Raw genomic sequence first — 25000 nt, forward strand, 5'->3', positions numbered from 1 at the left:
GGCTCTTATGAAACAACATGCTACCCTGTTCACTTACAAAGGAAACAACATGCTACCCTGTTCACTTACAAATGAAACAACATGCCACCCTGTTCACTTACAAAGGAAACAACATGCTGCCATGTTCACTTACAAAGCACTACCCCTTTATTTGACAAAGCTGCTAGAACTCAATAATACATCAAGATATGGTACCAGATCTCAAGATAAGCTTTTGTTGAAGGTACCAAACACTTTTCAGGGTGCATGCTCGACATCTATGGAATATCTGTCAAGACAAGTTGAAGCTGGATGTCCTTGTTTCATAATGCTATTTTTAGCATACAGTATGAAACACTATTAGTGTGTGTGTGTGTGTGTGTGTGTGTGTGTGTGTGTGTGTGTGTGCGTGTGCGTGTGCGTGTGCGTGTGCATGTGTGTGTGTGTGTGTGGTGGAAAGAGTACTCGCATGTTTTACTTTAATAAAAGTTAAAGTCCAAAATTCAAAATGTATATGTAAAAAAAGTATTGGTATAAAAATGTACTTAAAGTACCAAAAGTAGAAAGTAGTACTTAGGCCTATTGTGTCTATTACTTCACAGGTTTTCAAATGAAAGAAATATTTTCAAATGGCTGAAATGTATAGGGTTGAAGTGGTTAATGAATGTAGACTATGTTTTTTTTTATAATCAAAATCTACAAAGCAACCATAGTTGTGAGAGCCCCGTCTTAGCTCTCGAGGAGTCGACCCCGTATAGTTGAACCTGGTTGACGCGCTGTTCCAATGCCATACTGTTTGTTCTGTGTGTCAGCCCCATATTGTGATAATAAACACACAGGCAGCTCTTCTTGCCTTTGACACATTTATTTCCCTTACAATAGTAACTAAAGTCTTCAAATAAATGAAATGGATAAAAGTACAATAATTGCATCAGAGATGTAGTGTGTGTGTGTGTGTGTGTGTGTGTGTGTGTGTGTGTTTGTCTTCCGCCGCAGTCTGAAAACGCACCTCTTCAGACTCCATCTTAGCCCGTAGCACTTGTCGTAGTACTTGCCCTAGCCTCGACCTCCTACAGGCATATGCAAAGGCTCAACTTATGTAACTTAAAAAGCATTTTATGTAGACTTCGATAGCAGTTTATGTATACTTACAGTATAGCATTTTATGTATTAACATATGCATAGTTTCATTAGATATTCCACTGTTACATTCTTAGCTTACGTATACTATGATTCATGATAACTACTTTTATGTATATGATGTATTGCCATGCTTTTTGTTCTTGCTTATTGTAAATTGCTCTGGATTAAGAGCGTCTGCTAAATGCCTAAAATGTAAAATGTGTGTGTGTGTGTGTGTGTGTGTGTGTGCGCCCGCGCACGTTAGTTTCATGAATGCACCCAAGTAAAGTGCTTGAAAATGTGTGAGAAAATGTGTGAGGTTATCTCTCACACACACGGTTCTAGTTGAGTCATGACATCGTCATGGAAGCTTCAGGCCTGATCAACAGTTTTCTATCACAATTCCTTAATGTATATGGCAGTGATGGAAGGTACTAAGTACATTTAGTGAAGTAACTGTATACATGTGTAACATTTTTAGCACAATCTTCAGGTATTACATTTGTGCTTGCAGCTGACCGTCCTGTAGGGTTGATACTACACACAATATAAAAAACAAAACGGTTTTTGTGTTGTTCTGTACGTGGCAATTATCATTATGAAATGTCGTGGAACAATACAACACAAAATATATGTGCGTGCGTGATATGCACAGACCAAGATGGTACCTTAATTGCAACGTGCTGCTCTTCCTGACCCGTCTGCTTTCTTTCAGCTCACGTCCTTCGCTGTCGGGTGGATAAACCTCCTAAGTCCAAAACTGTTCTACTTTTCAGGATAAAAAAAATCAAAAGATATCAAAAGTAGTGACAAGCTCATCAATGCACATTTTCGCGGCCACAATCCTAGTGCCGTTTACAGTACGTAACATGCTATAAGTCTGTATACAATGCTATCCAAGTCTACATAACGTTCTATTTAAGGGGCTAGGGTGCTACGGGCCATGATGGAGTCTGAAAAGGTGGGTTTTCAAATAGAGTTAGAATGGAGATAGAGGAGATAGGCGGTTTCAGCCCAACAGCATAATTGTGTCTCCAAGGTCTGCGATCAATAAAAGTCTGTTTTTCCCCCTCAAATTGATAGTTCCAAATACCAGACTATATGATTGGCTGAGTAAGTGAGTCCCAGTGTAAAATACACATCTGGGAAGCATCAGTATGCACATGATGCATCACATCATCATGCATCAGTAGCGTTGAAAGTAGCCAGTGGAAACAGTCCTTTTCATTTACCTCCTGTGTGCAGCATTATGCAAGACTTTACAACACATACATTACCTTCAATCTGTTGTGTTTTCAAACATTTACATGTCAAGGCCCCATTATTTATTGGGCATTTGAGCCACGGACAACCATTTGATGAGATGTCTGGCCGTCTTTAAGTCCCCATGGTCGTGGAACATCGACCTCTAGTCCAGACTAAGATTGTCTTTGGAAGTTCCTTTGAGAAGTTTCAAAAGGATCATCTTTAGATGTACAGTACAGTCCAATGTACTGTACTAGCCTATGTTCATGCCTATATATTTGTTATTTCGGTTTATATTTTGTACATTGTGTATTTTGCCCTGCTACTAAACGATTAGCACTTTGGTGATTTGTTGTATTTATTTCATAGGCACTTTGGCTATTCTATAACGTGACATATATACGATGAAGCATTGAAGTGTCATTTTATTTCTGCCTCTTGGCCAGTTCCCACTTGTAAAAGAGATGCAGTCTCAATGTGTTTTTACTGGTTAAATAAAGGTTAAATACATAAAATAAATACAAGATTTTGCCTCTCAGACCCAAAACTAAAGGATGTTTTGTTATCATTGGATAAGATTTTGTCCACAACTCCATGCTGTGTTGATGTTGGTACCATTAGGAGTGAGAACAGGCACAATGACATGTCTCATAAGTAACCTAATGCAGACAATTTACCTCTTGAGAGTGTGAAATTAAACGTTAATTAAGCGTAAAATTAAACCAAATGGGTCCATTTAGTTTCACGTTCTCAAGAGTAGAACATCTATATGGGTCCATTTAGTTTCACGCTCTGAAGAGTAAAACATCTATGGGTCCATTTGTACAGTTTCTACATCTTGTAGAAATTCTCCCTGAAGTGAAACGTTGCCAGAAATCAAGCTACGACTTTCCGGTTGCCATATTTGGTAACCGTTTTTTAGAAAACCAATATGCCACAGGAGGCTGCATTTGTACCTGCATGGGGTCTAATGATATACAGTAGTAACTGCATCGAAAAATCAATTTCAATTTCAAGAAGTATATCTAAATGGAAACTCAACACATCGTATCATGTCAAGGTGCAGGTTTGAAAGAGAGAAAAGAACTGGCACACTCGTCTGCTCCAAAAGTTACCCTTTTATTACCGACGTCTCTCTCTCTCTCTCTTTTCCAAGGTTTGTCCATTTGAATAGAATGTCTATGTTTTTGCCAGAGAATCACTGTGTAACATACTTCATAATATCCACAATAATAAATGTTTCCCTTTAAGAACAGTATGGATCCATCCGGTCCAGAACCAACAGCCTTTACCCACAGGCGGTCAGGCTGCTGAATGAACAACCTGCCCCCCCCGCCCCCATCCCCCTCTATAGTATTAAAACTTAAAGGGTACTGAAAATGGACTTGGTCTTTGGAACTTTGGACATTGCACAGTAGTACAACTTTTACAGGAGACTTTTCAAAAGATATGGTAAAAGATATATAAATCCATTAATAAAATGTACCCATCGTCAACAAGCGCCTCTAGCCTGTAGACAGTGTAGACTCAATGCCATCAGTTTTCATAGCACTAATTTGACGGAGATTATCAATCTCCGCCTCGGGCACTTGAACTCGACGGTAATGGTGTTAATGAATGCGCCTATAGTTCATTTTCAATGAGACCTGCGTTTTTGCAGTCGCGGTGCACGTATTTACGTGAACGCGGTCCCGTGATTTTGTTGCGTGCATGCTCGTTACGCGCATACGCCCGCGACTCACCAGACCTGGATACCGTTTAGCTTTTTTTTACGCTTGCGTTGTCGCGCCCCTCTTGAGCAGACCTGGAGGAGACCTGTCGTTGATCAGAGGCAACAACGCCTGCGTTCCCCGCTTCCCGTTTGAAAGGCCCTTAGAAACGAAAACGAACGCACATGCACCGATCGATCGACTGTAATTACCGTATGGCGCGAAAAGGACAGACTGATCCACACACGTAGCTTCGGCTGGAATGTTTATTAGAGTTTCAGAAACAGAGATTATATAAAAATAACAATAATCACCTACTGTAACAAGAGAGGAGGAGTACAACATAGTCAAGAGTATATGAATAATACAACAATTACATTAATACATAAGAGCCTTCTCTTGACTCCTAGTTGTTAAGCACTTATAGGCCTACAGGGCAGATAAACGTACGCATGCACGCACGCACACACACGCGCGCACACACGCACACACAGATGGACCAACACACTAAGCCTATGTATAGCGAACACAGTGGAGTCCCTCCAGTGGAGGAAGAGCTGCAGATACCTAGCGCCCTCTCCTGTCCAAATAAATAATTACACCAATGGAATGTCTTAAAACACAGGCAGACAGACACAGGCACAACGGTCATTTAGCACAGTGGATTTCAACCACTTTCATATCAAGGTCCATCAGGGCCAAATTAGCCATTGGCCCAGGGGCCCTTGGCTCTCAGGGGCCCTTGGCTTTAAGGGGCACTTGGCTCTCAGGGGCCCTTGGCTCTCAGGGGCCCTTCAGGGAAATTGGACTGCTCTGTACTGGGTTTGAGGCCCTGAAAAGAGCTCCTGGGGACCTTCATCACTGGCCATTGATTTTGTTAAATTTAGGTCAAAGATTCTGAAAAAAAACACAAAAATCTGTGCGCACACGCGCTATGAGGGCCCCAAAACATTTAGCGGCCCAGGCAGAGACCCTCGTCTGGGTTAATCCGTCCCTGAGGTCCATTTATTCAGCATTTGATGACATTTAGTCTCTCGGACCCACAACTTAGTTTTTGTTTGTATTGATGTTGGTACCATTAGGAGAGATAGCAGGCAATCGATCAACATGACCATTCTTCTACATTCTCTAGTTGTACAAGAATTAATTAATGCAGATGTTTAACAATAATTTAACTCTTCAAAGTGTAAAATGAAATGAAACTCATTTTACACTCTCGGACCCAAAATCTCGGATAAAATGAATGAATTCTCTCTCAAGAGTTAAAGATCTAATAAGGGTCCATTTGGTTACCATCATTTAGCTGGGGACCACCTGGATGCCCCTGGACCACTGGTTGAAAACTACTAATTTAGTCCGCTTCACTTCCCTAGTCGCCTAGTCACGGTAGGCAGTATGGAGGAAATGTCCAAAATACAGAAAATAGCAGATTGCAACACCTTGGGGGAAAAAGAAAATCATTGAATTTTGTTTTTAATTCATGAAAATGTTAGCTTTTTTGGGGGGGGTAGGGGACAATTTTTGGCAATGTTATTGAAATAATAATAATTAAAAACAAAATGTTTTCAAAAATGAAAAGGGACCCACAAATACAGTACATTATTTTGAACACTGATTTCACTCTTCTGGTCTGCTAGCAATTCCTCTCCATACAATTGTCCTTTATATACTGTTAATTCATGTGCACTGACTGACACGCACGCACTCATGTGCACTGACACACACACACACACACACACACACACACACACACACACACACACACACACACACACACACACACACACACACACACACACACACACACACACACACACAATATCAGTCCCAAGGCTAATGCATTGTTTGTCGCACGACCGTGTCACTTGCTGAAAATCAGTTCTTTTCAACATGCAACACGTTCATAACACAAAACACAAAGGAACTCTCTCTCTCTCTCTCTCTCATGGTCAGTGTCCTGGAGAAGGAACACATGGATGAAATCACGTTAGGGCACTGAGCCGCGTATCCATAGCAACAGCTCACTTAAACTACAACTAAACGACTACATTCTTTACTCTTCCAAGCGGGAGTTATATTAAAAATTGACCTGCAGTTGTCCATTCTTTCGCTGCGTTCGTTGTTAAGAGATGTTGTTGCCCGGAAACTGAACAACCGACCATTTCACGTGTGGGTGTGATCAAATGGACACCGTTTGTCACATATAGTCTTTGACGGGAAACACACCTGGCTGGAGCGGGACTTCATACGACAGGCTTTGTGTAACAGAGTCCCAGGGTTTCACAGATCCTCTACTAACAGTACGACAGGGTTTTAACCTTTTTATAAAACTATTCGTCTTGACTTGGAGTACGTATACACAGGCTGAAAGCACGTAGGCCTAAAGAACTGACCGAACAATCTGCATTGGCTAGAGCAGTGCATGTAAAAAGATATTTCTATCTGAAAATAGAAAGAAAGAAAATAATCAAAAAGGTCTAACTTTTTTCTTTTTTTTTACTGATTGTTAAGCAAAGTAGCCTCGTGTTAAACACATTTAAATATACAAATAGCTTCTCTCGGTTCGTCCTTCATGTGTCCATTGTCGTCAGGCAACGCCACGGGAACACCATTGTCCAATGGGAGAAGTGGATGTTTTAAGGGGGACGGGGGGATAGGGATAGTGGTGATTTGGGCAGGCTGGTCTGTGAAATGGTTCCAGGTGGTCATGATGAGTGACCTGTCCGTTTGTATTAATACCACAGCTTCCATTTTGAATCCAACCCAAGGTAAGCCTTTGATTTAATTCAGTCGTGGATGAAAATATGAAAAATAAAACTAATTATGCGGGTCACAGGCAGCGACCCCATTGGCCCGTGGTTTACATACGGTCCTGTGGTCTGCCTATGATGTGTTGGTTCTGGGGCCGTGTTGGGTGGGAGCAGACAGCACTGTGGGGGACGGACAGACAGACGGACAGACAGACGGACGGACGGCGTCGCCAAGGCTCTGTGCTGCTCAGTGAACGCTCTGTGGGCCTCTCACCAAGATGGATCCCTCTAAGAACAGACAGACAGACAGACAGACAGACAGACAGACAGACAGACAGACAGACAGACAGACAGACAGACAGACAGACAGACAGACAGAGAGTTAGGGACACATCAAACGAGACAGTTGCATGGTCAACGTTAAGCCGATTTTTATTTCTTTCTCCTTTTTTCCTCCAGAAGCGTTTGCATTTCAAATCCAATTTTACACAAGCAGAATAAAGTGCTGTGGACTTTGCAGAAAGCCGACATGCTGAAATCGTTTGAAGGAATGTCAGACTGTGGAGTTGTGTCTGATGTCTGTGTGAAAACACACATTGCTGCTGAATCATTGTGTACACACGGAGTGCAACTGACGCACCTGCCTGCTCTCAGTGTTCTCTGTATACCTATCAAATGAGAGACTCTGTTCTCGCCTCCTTCAAACTATTACATTCCATTCAGGTCAAACAGAGTCAGGGTGCATGTTGGCTCACTATAGAAACACCCTGCTACGCTAAATGGAACGTAGCCATAAGTAGTAATATCGGTAACACTTACGTACTTTACCCTCTAGGCTCGACCATTTCATGTCAAAGTGGCGGCCGCGAAAGGTCTACATAATATCGTTCATTCAAAGTTTAACGGCATGATATCTGGGAAAGGAACAACGGCAGATGACGCTGAAGTTTCACTCGTCAAGTTTTAAAGTGAACCAGGGAGTGTAATTATCCCGCGGTGCGGTTGGCGGAGGTGATTAGGCCTATAGCAGGTTGGTGGAGGTGATTAGGCCTTTGGCACAGTTGGCACATAAACACACACTTTTGAAGGTGTCGTAGGCTACTAGCCAACTGTGGACTATTTGAAGGTGTCGTAGGCTACTAGCCAACTGTGGACTATTTGAAGGTGTCGTAGGCTACTAGCCAACTGTGGACTATTTGAAGGTGTCGTAGGCTACTAGACTGCTGTGGACTATTTGAAGCTGTCGTAGGCTACTAGACTGCTGTGGACTATTTGAAGCTGTCGTAGGCTACTAGACTGCTGTGGACTATTTGAAGCTGTCCTAGGCTACTAGACTGCTGTGGACTATTTGAAGCTGTCGTAGGCTACTAGACTGCTGTGGACTATTTGAAGCTGTCGTAGGCTACTAGACTGCTGTGGACTATTTGAAGCTGTCGTAGGCTGTTAGTCAGCTGTGGGCTATTTGAAGCTGTCGTAGGCTACTAGTCAGCTGTGGGCTATTTGAAGGTGTCGTACTGTGTACTATTTGTACTGTGTACTATTTGCGAATGAAAACAACTCACCTTCCGTTAAAGGTTCCTTAGCGGACATCTCTAAAGAGCTGGAAGATACAAAGGGAGTCGTTATTTATTATACATACTGTATGAAATAGACCTACGGGTGGAAGGCAAGACACACACGTTAGGGAGAGCACAGTGTGTGTGTGTGTGTGTGTGTGTGTGCGAGAGAGACATGACGTTCTCTGTGATGTCTCTGAGGTAAAATCTGAATAATGTCTATACTACAGGCATTTATCTATTCTGTACACACACAGTCACACACACACACACACACACACACACACACACACACACGCACACTCACACACACACTCACACTCACACACGCACAGTGCGTAGGCAGAGAAGCACACACGCCGTGACATCATGTCATCAAGGCCGTCATCCTGCTGCCTCTGCCGCTCGTTAAGACGTTTCATCACAGCTGGTGTGAAAAACAACACCACCACTGGAGCGCACAAATGTTGGGCGTGCGTGCGTGTGTGTGTTGCACGTGTGCACACTGTGTGTACAATGTCCATTTTGGTTCCATTCGTACACTGTAATTACAGTCTGGTCAAGATGTCCCAAAGCAGAGGAGGCAGGCGAGGATAATTACCCAATTGTGCAGAATATATAAGACTACGTTCTTTTCCAAAGGAAATATCCTTTAAAAATAAAACAGGGTCGTGTTATAATCGGGGACTAGACTATTTGACATTCAATGTTCTTTTTCCACAGATGAGTCTTTGAGAAATGGGGGTAGTCTTATATTCGGCACAATAATACGGGTATATGGAATATAGAAACACGAGCTAGACCGCTGATAATCAAACTGGGGAGGAGTTCTGGAGTGAGAATGAACTAATCGAACCGTTGGTTCCGGTTCTGAAAAGATTTATCAGCCCCATGGGCCCACATTGCAAGTAGAACCGTAATGGGCTGTATCTGATACTAATGAAGGCTCTGTTCCATTCTGGTCCAAATAGAGTCAGTGTTAATGATGCTAATGAAGGCTCTGGTCCAAATAGAGTCAGTGTTAATGATGCTAATGAAGGCTCTGTTCCATTCGGGTCCAAATAGAGTCAGTGTTAATGATGCTAATGAAGGCTCTGTTCCATTCTGGTCCAAATAGAGTCAGTGTTAATGATGCTAATGAAGGCTCTGTTCCATTCTGGTCCAAATAGAGTCAGTGTTAATGATGCTAATGAAGGCTCTGTTCCATTCTGGTGCAAATAGAGTCAGTGTTAATGATGCTAATGAAGGCTCTGTTCCATTCTGGTCCAAATAGAGTCAGTGTTAATGATACTAATGAAGGCTCTGTTCCATTCTGGTCCAAATAGAGTCAGTGTTTAATGATGCTAATGAAGGCTCTGTTCCATGTTGCATGTTGGCTCACTGGGAACACTCTGCTACACCAGTAGGTCTCAAAATGTCCGTGAGTGGGGTTCCAAAATGGCCCTGTACGGGTGTGTAACTCAGAGTGAACAAATGGGACCAAATGGAAGCGTAAAGTTTGAGAATCACTTTACACTAAATGGAACAGAGCCTTAATTACTATCATCGGTAACACCTGTGAAGGAAATAGGGAAGTGGCCCGGAAGTAGGAAGAGTTATTCTGTGTGCATATAGAGTCCATTCAGTCTCTCCTCATGGGACTTAAATGTGGGCTGAAAACATCCAGGATTACAGAGCTTACTGTATGTCAGAAAGAAGAGAGAGAGAGAGATGTCAGTCAGAACACCCCAACAGCTTCAGAACGCAGAAACCATGCAGGTCCAGGCAATTATGAAAGAGTGAATCAACATTGTGAAATAAATCGCGTAGCGGAGGTGTTTCGATCCTGACCAGGCGCCAACCCCTCCCCCCCGCTTCGCCACCTGGTACATCGGCTGTTTTCACTAGATCTTAAACATGTTTCATTTCTAATTTCTTAGATTTTTATTTTATTTCTTCCCGGAATTACTGAAAAAAGATCATTGAGTTTTGTTTTCAATTTATGAAATATTTTGTAAAAAAGATGGGGTCAGTGGACCACCTGGTCAGTATGGAGGCCTCCGATTGGCCGACGGCTGTAACCCCGGCGGTTCCCAACCTCTCTTGGACCATGCGGTCCATGCGGCCCACTTGAAAAGGCTCTGAACGAAGCATTCGCGGCCCACCCATATCTGACCGCTCAACACGGCGGGTCGCGGTCTTGACCGGTCAGATTGAGGCAGGCAGCGTGCGTCTTCAGAGCCTTTAACGATCAATCAATCGCTTTGCTTTTCGGTGGAACCAAAGTATTAAATCGGTATTCCATGTCATTATTTATATAGGCTACTAGTGCTTATATCATCATTAAAATCCTAGTGTTTTGCTGATGATTTGTGGGGCCCCCACTTGCAACACCCTCCTAGGCCACCAGAGGGGGCCCTGGCCCACACACACACACACGGGGTTGGGAATCGCGACCGAGCTACGCCATAGGCCGGATTACGCCCAGGATGGGCCCCAGTGATTGGTTGACTCACGGCGAGCGGGTCTTGGCTGAAAGCGGCCACGCTGTTCCGCATCTCATTCTCAGAGCCGCGCAACGGGATCAGAGACACGTTACCGTGGTAACCGTGGTGGAGGTTGTTCCGCAGCAGCGCCGGGCTCTCGCACGTATTCTGCACCACTGCGCCATCCGCTGGCCACACGTCGCCGTTGCACTGCAGGAGAAGATCACACACACACACACACACACACACACACACACACACACTGTTTTCTTGAAAAAGCTATGTTTTTCTATGTCAGTCGTTCTCAAACACTTTCATGTCACTTTTCACGATTCTTCAAAAATAGCAGACCTACAAGCTTGTGAGCTTGTAGATCTGCTATTTTTCAATAGCTAAAGCATTACATAATGCAACACCAAAAGGGGTTCCCTCCCAAAATGGGTTTGACTAGGTTTATAGTTTACGATGAAATGCACCTTTTTTTCAAATTAATTTAATTATACGAGTGTGTAAACATGTATAATGGAACCACTTATACTCCCAGGAAGTTAAAAAGATTTGTGTGTGTGTGTGGTGGGTCTTCTCACCTGGAGACTGAGGAAGGTAGCGAACCACTCCAACCTTTCAGAGTGAGTGTCACAGCACAGATACCTGCACACACACACACACACACACACACACACACACACACACACACACACACACACACACACACACACACACACACACACACACACACACACACACACACACACACACACACACACACACACACACACACACACACACACACACACACACACAAATTGTGCTTTAACTGGTTATATCACACACAAGCGTCAAGCTGCAATTTCCTGATTTTCAACAGCTAGGGTTTTTGCGACAAAATTATTTAATTCTTTGCACTTATTTATTACTGATATATTTAGTGGAAATTGTATATTGTAGTAATTGGACAAGTAAACATTTTAAACGTGTGCGTGCGCGTGTGCCTGTGTTCGAGGGGCTATGTGAGCACAGCAGGAAATAGAACAACAGGGGAAGAAGTCGGAAGAAATGATGAAAATAATCACAACCCAGAGAAAAACAGATAGCAGCGAGGCGCTAACCGAAACAGACACGTACCCCCCTCCTTCACGCTGCCAGCGGCAGGTGTTGCTTCTAAATTAATCTTACAGAGTAGAGAGACATAGGAATCACGCACACGCATGCACGCGCACACACACACACACACACACACACACACACACGCACACGCACACGCACACGCACAGAGCACATCAATGCCTGCTGAGTTTGAATAATGTCCATACTCTATATGCTATTTCCTACCTTGCCGCTGGTGTAGCTGTTCTTAATAATATAAATATCATTATTTATTAGTTTATTAGTAATTTGGTGTTACAATGTTGAGACACCAAAACCTTGTGTAGCATACGCTCGTATATATTAGATGTACAGTAAAATAAAATAAAAACTCCCGTTGGACATGTACATACAGTCATTGTTTACAGGAGTGTTGTTATGTACTGTATGTGTGAGCATGTGTAAAAACTAAATGATGATGTCACTCTAACCCTGAACCAGCCAAGGTACAGGCTTTAGTTCCGACATACTATATTTATAGGCTATATATGTTTTATCATTTTTATCCCACGATTTTGCAACCCATTGTTTTCACCCAGTGTCAATTATCTTTTTTTTTTTTTTAAGATATTTTTTTTGCGGCTTACGCCTTTTATTGGTTTTTTTGAAGGGACATACAGTAGGCTGACAGGAAACGGGAGAGAGATGGGGGGATGACATGCAGTAAACGCCGTGTCGGGCTCGGGAGTCGAACCCGCGGCACACTGCGACTGGATTACCAGACGGTTACGCCACCGCCTGGGCCCAGTGTCAATTATCTAATGTAATCCTGGGCGCTACACTTCCTCTGCCAACCTGGGGGGGGGGCAGCGGATTGACCTCATACTTCCTTCTATGCATGAGGAGTCCAAGCTGCTTCTTTTCACCTGACAGGGGGGAGTTTCCCCGGCCAGACGTATAGCGCGTGGAAGGAACACGTTATTCCAACCAGTTGCCTTTCCCCTCCATCAGGCGCCCCGGCTGGCCAGGGGGGAGGCAGTTTAGAGACCAGGATTACTGCGTGTTTTTCGTGAGTGCCTCGAGTATAGGCACTGATGGAGGAGGGAACACGCCCCCAGCTGGAATGGAACCCGGGACCTTCTAGCTGTGAGGCGACAGCACTATACCAACTGTGCCACCGTGCCCCCTATAGTTCCGACACTACTATTGATTGTGTGTGCGTGCGTGACATCTCAGAGGCTGCCTGTCAGACAGAGTGCGTTCGTTTCGTGTCACCAGTGGGCATGCAGCCGCTCTCTGTGCCGGCTTTATTTATTTACCCAAATCACTAACTGGACCAATCAAAGCGACCAATCAAACGCTCAGCGCAGTGGAGCCGCCGCGATAATGACACTATACTGATACATGAGCGGCACACACACACACACACACACACACACACACACACACACACACACACACAGGCATGTCAGTACCATCGTTAACAGAGCTCGTTAGCGTCCATTAGGGATCATTATACCCACACTCTATTAATCTACTCTATAGAGAACGTCCACACTGTCCTGAGGCATGCATGTCCTGAGGCAGGCACGCACACACACACACACACACACGCACACGCACGCACGCACGCACGCACGCAAGCACAGACACACACACGTGATCACTGAGGATCCTTGGTCAGTCGGTGCAGCAGAGGATGAGGACAGTAACTATAGGCCAGTGGTTTGGCGGGGACCACCAGTGGTCCTTGAGGGGGTCCCAGGTGGTCCCCAGCTAAAAGATGGAGAGTTGGTAAACAAATAAGACCCTTATTAGATGGTTAAACATCTGCATTACTTAATTTACAAAAAGTCTACACGTCTAGAGAATGTGGAAGAATTGTTAATTTGATCAATGTTTGCCTGTCGTCTCTGCTAATGGTACCAACATCAATAAGCTTATACAGCATGGAGTTGTTGACAAAATGTTATCCAACGACAACGAACTGGTCTTTAGTCGTGGGTCTGAGAGGCTAAATGTCATCCGATGGTGGTCCGTGGCTCAAACGCTGCATAAATACAGTACTGGGCCTCGATATGAAAAAAGATAGGAAAAGCACTGAACTACGGTAGGCCATTAGGAAGCTTATGAGTGCTTCATAGTCTGCACTGCAGTGGTGTGCGTTGCATCGTGCACTGAAAATAACACGTCTGTCTGCCTGTCTGTGCAGTGTGGGGGGGTGCTGGGAGCCTGCTGTGATAATGTACCGATAATGTAGTGTGACTGTAGAGACATTACAGCTCTCAGCGTGACAACACACACACACACACACACACACACACACACACACACACACACACACACACACAGCCGTTCAGGGATGTTGTAAGCAGAGCTACATAAAAGCATCACGTACAGAGGAGAGAAACAGAGAGGTAGTATAATGGAATAGACAACGCTAGCTAGCGGGGCGAAGCTCCTCTGTGCTCTCCGAGCGACTGATGTCGTAGCGGAGCAGGCCACCCACTGTGAATCTAAACAGTGCAAGACAACTGACACTTTCTGTATGCCGCTAAGACAGTGACTTTAAAGCTTTAAAGCCCCCTCTCCCCTCCCCACCGCAGCATGAGAATGAACGCCTCCTGGCTGGTGGTGACCTTTCCTGTGCAGATTAACGACCGTCACACGCGATGATCTGACCTGTTTTCTCTGCACCGCCTACAGAGTACAGAGCCTATAGCAGCCAAGTTCCTGTAAACTGTGTATGTGTGTGTGTGTGTGTGTGTGTGTGTGTGTGTGTGTGTGTGTGTGTGTGCTCGTGTGTGTGCGCGCCTACAGAGCCTAGCAGCTAGGTTCCTGTAAACACTGTGTGTGTGTGTGTGTGTGTGTGTGTGTGTGTGTGTGTGTGTGTGTGTGTGTGTGTGTGTGTGTGTGTGTGTGTGTGCGTGCATGCTTTGCGTGAGTGTGGAACTATAGTGGCCCTCTGGAGCATGTCTGAAGTAAAATGAGAATGTGCTTAAATTCATATTTAGAAAATGTTTCAGATGTCAAACATGTCTGAGATGATAGAATGGTGATGGATGATGATGGTCATGGAAGGGGAACCTTCTGAAAGCTTCATGGACAAAGATCATCAACTTCAAAATCTAAAAGTGTTAAATATCTGAGATTATTAGAGCTTTATTGAAGACTGAAATGAACTAATAACCCAAAATAGGCTCTATCCACAAGCCTACAACACGTCACGCTGCGATGCGTGGGATGCTTAAAGGGACACTTCACCCTTTTTGCAAAAAAATATATGTTAATGACGTTTAGAAACTTTAGATCACTTTCCTGGGGGTATTTATGTGTGTAATATGTGGTTTTAGATATTTTAGATTGTAGCAGTGAGCCTGTTGTCTCTGATGTCATGGACACTGGTCTCACTACCTTCCTGGACTACAATTCCTATAATTCTTTGGTGCACTGCTCCTCCTTGTGGATAGGGGGGAGAGCTGTCTTACTGAGACAACATGTAGTCCAGGAAGGAAGTGAGCCCAGTGTCCATGACATCAGAGACAACAGACTCACTGCTACAATCTAAAATATCTAAAACCACATATTACACACATAAAGACCCCCAGGAAAGTGTTCTAAAGCTTCTAAACGTCATTAACATATATTTTTTTGCTAAAAGGGTGAAGTGTCCCTTTAATGTAGCCTACTTTTGGTTAGAAGACATGTCGACTTCTATGGAATCCAAATGACTGAAATCAGTCAAGGCTACAGTATACTGAGAACTTTAATCCATTTTGGGGCGGAAACCCCTTTTGGTGTTAGCATTATGTTATGCTGTAGCTATTGAAAAATAGCAGATCTACAAGCCACGAGCTTGTAGGTCCGTTATTTTTGAAAAATGAAAGAACCACTGACATAGAAACATAGCTTTTTCAGAAAACTGTCAGGATGTAGAAGACATTTTTAGAATCTGATCTCAGGTCAGAATGGGTTAATCCACGTGTAACTGCAATGCTACTGAAACACTCTGAGTCAAGTCTCTCTCCACAGTGTCAGAACTCATTGCTGTGACAGAGGAGGAGGAGGAGGATTTTGGGGATTTGAAAACCCTCTGGGCTTCAGGCAACGTTCCAGCAAGCTGAGCGATGAAGTCACACACCGACTCAACTCCGAAAACGTACCACTTCTTTTGAGCGCCAGCTTGACTATTTATGACACGTCAAGCACTCTCTCTCTCTCTCTCTCTGTCTGTCTATCAGAAGATAAGTGCACTCTCGCCTCGCACACTCGAGGGCTCCAATGCGACAGTTTGCACTAAAGAAAGTCGAGACTCGAGTCTGAGTTTAGCCCCCAAACGTTTTTATTTATAATAGCATCTGTCGCTTTGGATCCCTCGCTTTGAAATCAAATCCCCTCCAAATGTTCAGGATTTTTGTAACAAGTGTAACAATAACAAGTGTATGAGCTTGTAGATCTACAATTTTTGAATAGCCAAAGTGTAAAATAATGGTTAAAGTGTGAAATTAAGTGGAATGTCCGACACAATAGTTCTGCTCCCCGTCTGTTTTATTTCAACCTAAATACAACAAAGTTTCGCCCCTCAGGGCTTTCTAAAGTGTAAAATGAGACAGATGCTTTCCCGGTCTTAATAACAGTTCACAAGCAGAGCTCTCGTTCACGGCGGCTCACGCACGCACACACACACACACACACACACACACACACACACACACACACAAACATGCATGCGCAGGACGTTTGTTCATGGCGGCTTTACTCACCACTGCTGTCTGTCGGGCTTCTCCTGTTTGTCACTCTCATAGACCACCGTCAGACCCCAGCTGCGCACGCACACACACACACACACACACACACACACACACACACACACACACACACACACACAATTAACACTTTACGCTCTCAAGAGTTAAATCATTGTTACATATGCTGCATCAGTTAAGAAGAAGTCTACACAATTAGAGAAAGAAGAAGAATTGTTATTTTGATCAACGTTTGCCTGTTATCTCTCCTAATGGTACCAACATCAATACAGCATGGATTTGTGGACAAAATCTTATCCAAAGACAACACAATATTCTTTAGTTTTGGGGTCTGAGAGGGAAAATATGAAGAGGGTTGAAAACCACTGAGTTAGACTGCTGTTGGTACTGAAGTTAGTTGCATTAGCCTGCCCCCTAGAGGCCAAACCAATAATACATTACAATCACTAGAGCAAAATCATTCAAGACAAGTGTTTCTAAACCCCAGTGTGAAACACAAAGGAATGGTTCCAGGGACCCTTGGTGTTAAATGGACCTTAAATGGTCTGCAACTAAAGTCTAAAACCAGTGCTTCCCAAACCTTTCAGGTTGAGACCCAAAAGAGAGATTAGACGTTCGTCACGTCTTGCCCAAACTAGTGAAAATAGCTGATCTACAAGCGCACAGCGTGTGTTGCGAGCTTGGTTCTTACCATGTGGGCGGGCGCAGCTTCTTCTTGATGCCCAGGTAGACCTTCAGGTTCTTCACCGGCCATTCACGATCTGGACGATTACTCTGAGAGAGAGACATACAGTTACTATGAGAGAGAGAGAGAGAGAGAGAGAGAGAGAGAGAGAGTGTGCTGGATAGTCGCTGAACAACCAATATGTTTTCGTGCCATTTGTAGTTTAATGTGTAATTTTAGTCTACTATTTATTTGTTGGACGAAATTGTCAATATAGTCAGTCTTCGTTTGGGTCGTCAAACTCCTATGTACAGCTATCGCCGCCATGTTCCTTCCGTTGAGGTACAGACGCCCCAGAGCCGGAAGAGGCGTCTACGTTTATGTGTCTATGACTGACATGATCAGCCTGCATGGCGGTCCATTCTTACCCTGATCTCCTTGTACATCCTCAGAGGGGTCCATTCTTACCCTGATCTCCTTGTACATCCTCAGAGTGGTCCATTCTTACCCTGATCTCCTTGTACATCCTCAGAGTGGTCCATTCTTACCCTGATCTCCTTGTACATCCTCAGAGGGGTCCATTCTTACCCTGATCTCCTTGTACATCCTCAGAGTGGTCCATTCTTACCCTGATCTCCTTGTACATCCTCAGAGTGGTTCCTCCCAGCATGAAGTAGCGCTCGTTGAAGCTGCCCAGTCCCAGAATGCTCCTCTCCTCGCGGAACCTCAGCGTCCCGTGCTTGGTCACTTCTGTCTTGCTCGCTTTACTGGCTAGAGAGTCGCACACCGCACACACACAACATTTAGAAGGAATGTAGAGACTATGTGCATGCGTGCCCCCACGACCAGACTGTTTTTACTCGTCAGCAATTAGACTGCTGAACAAGAGCGAAGTCCGGTGGCACTGCACAGACTGCACTGAATAAGTGAATGTGTTTGTTGAGGGGCGCTAGCCCCTCCTATGTACAGGTTTAATGTTTGTTTTTAGTTAATCAAACATTAGAAACACCATTGAAAATGAAGGGAGAATTACTAATGGTTTTGTCCCTAACAAAACCATTAAATGACTTTGACAATAAAGAGAGTTTAATGTTTGTGTTGTCCGTGTTTGTTTTACATCACCATAGTTAGACTTTATTATATTAGCGCCCCTCACTGCACACGGGTGTGATTTTTTAAATATATTAAATATTTCTCCTATTATGTACTTTATGCTCTCCTATCTCTATCTTGTTAACTGCAATGATGAGCATGCACAACTAAGAATTTCACCCACCTTACATGTGATGTGTGATGTGACAATAAAGATGATGCTGATTCTATTGTCTGACTGCACTAGCAGTGTTTATGTCCTCTGTACAAGGCATTCTCTACTTCTGGACATAACGTGTTTTGTGTGTGTGTGTGTGTGTGTGTGTGTGACTGTGTGTGTGTGTGTGTGCGTACCCAGGTAGAAGATAATGGTGTCCATGGCAGGGTGTCTCTTGATGAGCAGGGTGTTTTTCGGCGAGTCCGAGTCGGGCGAGTAGAGGAATGGAAGGACCTTCTCCTGGTGGGACAGAGGACGCTCTGAAACACACACACACACACACACACACACACACACACACACACACACATACATACATATTGGTACAGTGGACAGTATGTGTCTCTGATGTCCTGACAGTTAGAAAATGTAGCTCAGTTTGCAACTGGGAGATCGAGGGTTCGATACCCCGGCCGGGTCATACCAAAGACTGTACAAAATGTGAACCAATGGCTCCCTGCTTGGCACTCGGCATCAATGGGTTGGATCGGTCAAATGCAGAGAACAGATTTTGCTGCGGTAACGTGTGCGACTAATCGTACGACTTTGACTCTCTCTCTCTCTCTCTGTGGTATGTTGTGTGCTCCATGTAAGTACTGGAGTGAACCTGCAGGTGGCAGCAGTGACGTGCTGAATGAATTAATGCTGGTTAGTGGAACAGCTGTTTGACTTGTTGCTTGTAGTTTAGGGAAAATAAGCTAAATGTGTGGCATATCTGCAAAACAAAAAAATGCTTACCACTAGCTTTCTTCACAAATGTGTTAAAACGGTTTCTACTTACTATCCCCGTCCTATCAATTTGTTCCAATGTGTTTCCCTTGGGAAACTTTGTGACAGCTGCTGAAAGTTGGCGTACCATTAACAACATATACTGTATGAGGCAAAATTTTCAAAATGTCACTATGCTTTAAGTAGCATGTGACGTGTGTTTTCATGATTCTGAATCCATTGCAAGCATTAGTTTTGACCAAAAAAAAACAGTCCTTGGGCTAAATCCGGCCATAGCTACTTGTCCAACTGTGGGTATGGCCGTTTTTAGCTGAAGGACGTCTGTGTTCATCGCTGCCCGTTTGAACAGACCTTTAGTCAAGAGAATTAACACTGACTTGGTCAGAGATCAAGTTTGCCTGTTGTTTTCCCGTACATGCTCTTGAGTTGTTCTATGTAATGTAACTTTGCGATAGTGAGTTGTTTATCTCCAGCGACGTACACCGGAGCGATGCAAAACGAAACAAAAATCGAGATTTCAAGGCCAGACAACAGCGAGGTGGAGCGACGCTAGCAGCGGCGGTGATGCTATCAGCTCAAGCCCGACCGTGTCGCAACAAACGTCAATAGGGGCTTTCACTTCACAAGAAGTGTGACAAAGGAAAGCCGGCAGGAATGCCTAGACCGGGTTGCTTCTTGTCAAAGGATCGCCATGGACCTCTCTCTCTCTCGCCCCTCTATCCCTCTCTCTCAACCACCTGCCTCCTCCTTCTCATTAACCTCTCTCTCGCCCCTCTCTCTCTCTCTCTCTCTCTCTCCCTCACCCACCTGCCTCCTCCTTCTCATTGACCTCCCAGCAGCTCCAGTAGTCTCTCTCTCTCTCTCTCTCTCTCTCACCCACCTGCCTCCTCCTTCTCATTAACCTCCCAGCAGCTCCAGTAGTCTCTCTCTCTCTCTCTCTCTCTCTCACCCACCTGCCTCCTCCTTCTCATTAACCTCCCAGCAGCTCCAGTAGTCTCTCTCTCTCTCTCTCTCTCACCCACCTGCCTCCTCCTTCTCATTAACCTCCCAGCAGCTCCAGTAGTCTCTCTCTCTCTCTCTCACCCACCTGCCTCCTCCTTCTCATTAACCTCCCAGCAGCTCCAGTAGTCTCTCTCTCTCTCTCTCTCTCTCTCTCTCACCCACCTGCCTCCTCCTTCTCATTAACCTCCCAGCAGCTCCAGTAGTCTCTCTCTCTCGCTCTCTCTCTCTCTCACCCACCTGCCTCCTCCTTCTCATTAACCTCCCAGCAGCTCCAGTAGTCTCTCTCTCTCTCTCTCTCACCCACCTGCCTCCTCCTTCTCATTAACCTCCCAGCAGCTCCAGTAGTCTCTCTCTCTCTCTCTCTCTCACCCACCTGCCTCCTCCTTCTCATTGACCTCCCAGCAGCTCCAGTAGTCTCTCTCTCTCTCTCTCTCTCTCACCCACCTGCCTCCTCCTTCTCATTGACCTCCCAGCAGCTCCAGTAGTCTCTCTCTCTCTCTCTCTCTCTGACCCACCTGCCTCCTCCTTCTCATTAACCTCCCAGCAGCTCCAGTAGTCTCTCTCTCTCTCTCTCTCTCTCTCACCCACCTGCCTCCTCCTTCTCATTAACCTCCCAGCAGCTCCAGTAGTCTCTCTCTCTCTCTCTCTCACCCACCTGCCTCCTCCTTCTCATTAACCTCCCAGCAGCTCCAGTAGTCTTTGTCCTTGACGGTGATCTTCCGTCGGTCCAGGATCTCACCGGTCAGCTCTGCTGCCGTCATGGCACCGGGGATCTGAGGGGACGAGAGACCACGTGAGACAGAGAGAGAGGAGACAGGAGCATGGGACGAGAGACCATGTGAGACAGAGAGAGAGGAGACAGGAGCATGGCTGCTGTATGCATGGTGAGACAGAGAGAGAGAGCAGACAGGAGCATGGCTGCTGTCTGCATGGTGAGACAGAGAGAGAGAGCAGACAGGAGCATGGCTGCTGTATGCATGGTGAGACAGAGAGAGAGCAGACAGGAGCATGGCTGCTGTCTGCATGGTGAGACAGAGAGAGCAGACAGGAGCATGGCTGCTGTCTGCATGGTGAGACAGAGACAGAGAGAGCAGACAGGAGCATGGCTGCTGTCTGCATGGTGAGACAGAGAGAGCAGACAGGAGCATGGCTGCTGTCTGCATGGTGAGACAGAGACAGAGAGAGCAGACAGGAGCATGGCTGCTGTCTGCATGGTGAGACAGAGAGAGCAGACAGGAGCATGGCTGCTGTCTGCATGGTGAGACAGAGAGAGCAGACAGGAGCATGGCTGCTGTATGCATGGTGAGACAGAGAGAGAGGAGACAGGAGCATGGCTGCTGTCTGCATGGTGAGACAGAGAGAGAGAGAGCAGACAGGAGCATGGCTGCTGTCTGCATGGTGAGACAGAGACAGAGCAGACAGGAGCATGGCTGCTGTCTGCATGGTGAGACAGAGAGAGCAGACAGGAGCATGGCTGCTGTCTGCATGGTGAGACAGAGAGAGAGAGAGAGACAGGAGCATGGCTGCTGTCTGCATGGTGAGACAGAGAGAGAGGAGACAGGAGCATGGCTGCTGTCTGCATGGTGAGACAGAGAGAGCAGACAGGAGCATGGCTGCTGTATGCATGGTGAGACAGAGAGAGCAGACAGGAGCATGGCTGCTGTCTGCATGGTGAGACAGAGAGAGAGAGAGAGAGAGCAGACAGGAGCATGGCTGCTGTCTGCATGGTGAGACAGAGAGAGCAGACAGGAGCATGGCTGCTGTCTGCATGGTGAGACAGAGAGAGCAGACAGGAGCATGGCTGCTGTCTGCATGGTGAGACAGAGAGAGAGAGCAGACAGGAGCATGGCTGCTGTCTGCATGGTGAGACAGAGACAGAGCAGACAGGAGCATGGCTGCTGTCTGCATGGTGAGACAGAGAGAGGAGCATGGCTGCTGTCTGCATGGTGGGGTTACCTTGACATGTTGCTCTGACTTGGCACGTGGATCTGTGTCCTCCAAGTACACCGTGCATATTAATGGTCCTGAGCCTCCGTGCACAGTGGGCTGCGCACACACGCACACACACACACACACACACACACACACACACACACACACACACACACACACAACACAGAGCTTAATCATTATTACAGGGAGTCTACACTAAAATAATTCATAACTCTTTGAATAGTTGGTTGTGTAACGGGCCGGCACACAGTACTGTACTTTATGCATGGAACGTGGAAACCAGTGGTTTACAGCAGTGGTTCCCAAACACTGGGTCGGGACCCGTTTGTGGGTCACAGACACATTTTTATGGGTCCCTTTATTTTGTTTATATGATTATTATATATATTTAAAAAATAAATCTAAAAACATTCCCCCACCCAAAAGAAAATCCATGCATTAATTTCTATTTTTTTCCAAGTAATTTCATGAATAAATAAAATAAAGATTGTAGGAAATTCCATAAATTAGACAGCCGTTCTACAAGCTCACAAGGAGGGTTAGGGTGGCTACTAGCCCAGTGGCCTCAGGGTAGAGAGGCCGGATGGGAACTGTCAGGTTCAAATCCGGCCACTCTAGCCCTGATCCACTCGCCCTCTCTTTTGGGTCACGGGCTAAAAGGTTTGGGACACATTGCTTCACCGCATTCACTTTAGATGTTTTGCGGTTCAGTGAAAGTGTGTGTGTCGGTGTGTGTGTGTGTGTGTGTGTGTGTGTGTGTGTGCGCGTGCGACTCACTTTAGAAGTGTTGGGATTCTTTCTCATGTTGATGATTGCAGTGATCTCAGCCAGCTCTGTCTTCAGCCTCTCCTCGTCCACCTATACACAGCACAGCCCTTCGTTAGTGATAATAATAATCTAACTACTAATTCTAGAGATTGGGTATATTCAAAATGTGTTCTATAAAAGAAACTGGAGGATGAAATGTGCGGACAGGCGGCACGTCTGCGCTGCCTATACGTAACCCGCCTGCCGGCTCGTTCCTACAGCAACGCACGCAGGTGTGCCGTTGGCCCGTTAATGACAGTAACGGCTGTAACGCACACCCTCTTGTGTAATGTTGCCTAATCACAAAGCACAGTGGATCAATCCTTTGATCCGTGCCGTGAATCCCTGCCCATGTGTTTGCACTTTGCAAACACCAGACATCATTTCTTATCCGGCTCAGCTTCCTTCACCTCCCTGTTCAACCTGCCTCCATGCCTCTTGTGACAGACAGGGCGTCTGGATTCAACCTGCCTCCACATGCCTCTCTTACAGGGCGTCTGTATCTCCACATGCCTCTCTTACACATGTATTCATGTAATGTCACTGTTGGACATGCAGGAACCTCTTATCTCCAAAGTACCAAACTTAGTTTTTATTCCCTGAATTAACGCCCTACTTGATCACACTACGGCGTCGTGCAAAAGCATCAAAAGTAGCAGATCCACAAGCCTGAAAAACGGCGCGAAGCGACACGTTTTGAGATGGTCGATCTTTTTAATTTGAGTCCTGAAAACATATCAGTTTTTAGAGGTTTCCCGCCCGACAGAGACGATGTCTTTTTAATCTGCACTCAGGGCCCAACGACGCAACCCGTCTGTCGGTCTGTGTTTGCTCGTGGTTGTCTGGTATGTGAGAATGAATGCTGGCAACACGTCACTCCCAGAGTTTCCACACGTCAACGTCAAAATCTCCTAAGAATCATAAAAAAAATGCCTGGAGACGCCATGGTGAGGCGAGCCTGCTTTTGGAGTGTCTCTCTCTTTTTGAGTGGTGCAAACAACTTCTATACGGAGCTTTGTGTGTGGCTGTGTCCCTGGCTGTGTCCGAACATGAAAATAGTGTTTGGTTGGTTTTCACCACCAAGTGTCACTGTTGTGCAGCCTAACACACAAGCACACATTAACTGTATATATGATCATTTCGGGTGTGACAGTACAGTGACAGTACAGTACAGTACAGTAGAGGGACACGGTAACTCTGTCATTTCTCAACCGTTTCGGATGCGGGGCAGCTCGCCGGAACCGGCCCGGCTCCCTAGGCACGTTCCTGGGGGTCTGGATGTTCTGGGGACCCCCGGAGACCCTCACGCGGTGACTCTGTCATTTCTCGAACGTTTCGGCCGCTGTGTGTGTGTGTAGTGCATGGGGGTCTGACCTGGAAGATGTGTGTGTAGTTCTGGATGAGGTCCTCGACAACGCGCACGGCCGTGTAGTCCTTGCCGTCCGTCTGGAAGAGCGTGGGGCCGAACACGATGGCCAGGTTGTGAGGATTCATCTGGTTCAGCTCCGCGAAGCGCTGCACACTGAGGGAGACACACACGGCAACGCACGCACACGCACGCACACAGACACACGGCCACACGCACACACACACACACACACACACACACACAATGCTCAAACACCTACACACAGCAACATGAGAATATTAACAATTTGCCGTTCCCAACGTTATTGTGTGTGTGTGCGTGTGCATGTGTGTGCGTGTGTGTGTTTGATTTCATTTTACGCTCTGATGAGTTTCAAAATATTCTTAAACATCTGCCTTACATAAGTCTACACAGAGAATGTAGACAGAATTGTTATTTTGATCAACGTTTGCCTGTCGTCTCTCATTGTGGACAAAACCACAACAAAAT

General features: G+C 45.5%; 1 protein-coding gene across 5 annotated transcripts in view; it reads right to left on the reverse strand.

The window, feature by feature from the left end:
• Positions 1 to 4307: 4307 nt before the first annotated feature.
• Positions 4308 to 25000, reverse strand: part of arap1 (ArfGAP with RhoGAP domain, ankyrin repeat and PH domain 1) — an 86326-nt gene continuing 65633 nt past the window's right edge. For 2 of the 5 annotated variants that reach the window (XM_080772606.1, XM_080772603.1), the window contains exons 24-36: positions 24517 to 24664; positions 23113 to 23193; positions 22339 to 22428; positions 21038 to 21155; positions 18789 to 18911; positions 17971 to 18113; positions 17370 to 17452; positions 16676 to 16735; positions 11414 to 11477; positions 10857 to 11036; positions 8368 to 8405; positions 4815 to 7093; positions 4308 to 4779 (exon numbers count right to left, since the gene is read on the reverse strand). In XM_080772606.1, coding sequence (XP_080628732.1) covers positions 8385 to 8405; positions 10857 to 11036; positions 11414 to 11477; positions 16676 to 16735; positions 17370 to 17452; positions 17971 to 18113; positions 18789 to 18911; positions 21038 to 21155; positions 22339 to 22428; positions 23113 to 23193; positions 24517 to 24664 — 1111 coding nt within the window. In that variant the 3' untranslated portion in view covers positions 4308 to 4779; positions 4815 to 7093; positions 8368 to 8384. Of the gene's footprint in view, positions 7094 to 8367; positions 8406 to 10856; positions 11037 to 11413; positions 11478 to 16675; positions 16736 to 17369; positions 17453 to 17970; positions 18114 to 18788; positions 18912 to 20755; positions 20778 to 21037; positions 21156 to 22338; positions 22429 to 23112; positions 23194 to 24516; positions 24665 to 25000 lie in introns of all 5 variants that reach the window. The other 3 variants (XM_080772605.1, XM_080772607.1, XM_080772604.1) reach the window with 3 other exon arrangements.

The sequence above is a fragment of the Protomyctophum bolini genome, assembly GCF_963924005.1.
Source record: "Protomyctophum bolini genome assembly, chromosome: 9".
Classification (NCBI taxonomy): domain Eukaryota; kingdom Metazoa; phylum Chordata; class Actinopteri; order Myctophiformes; family Myctophidae; genus Protomyctophum; species Protomyctophum bolini.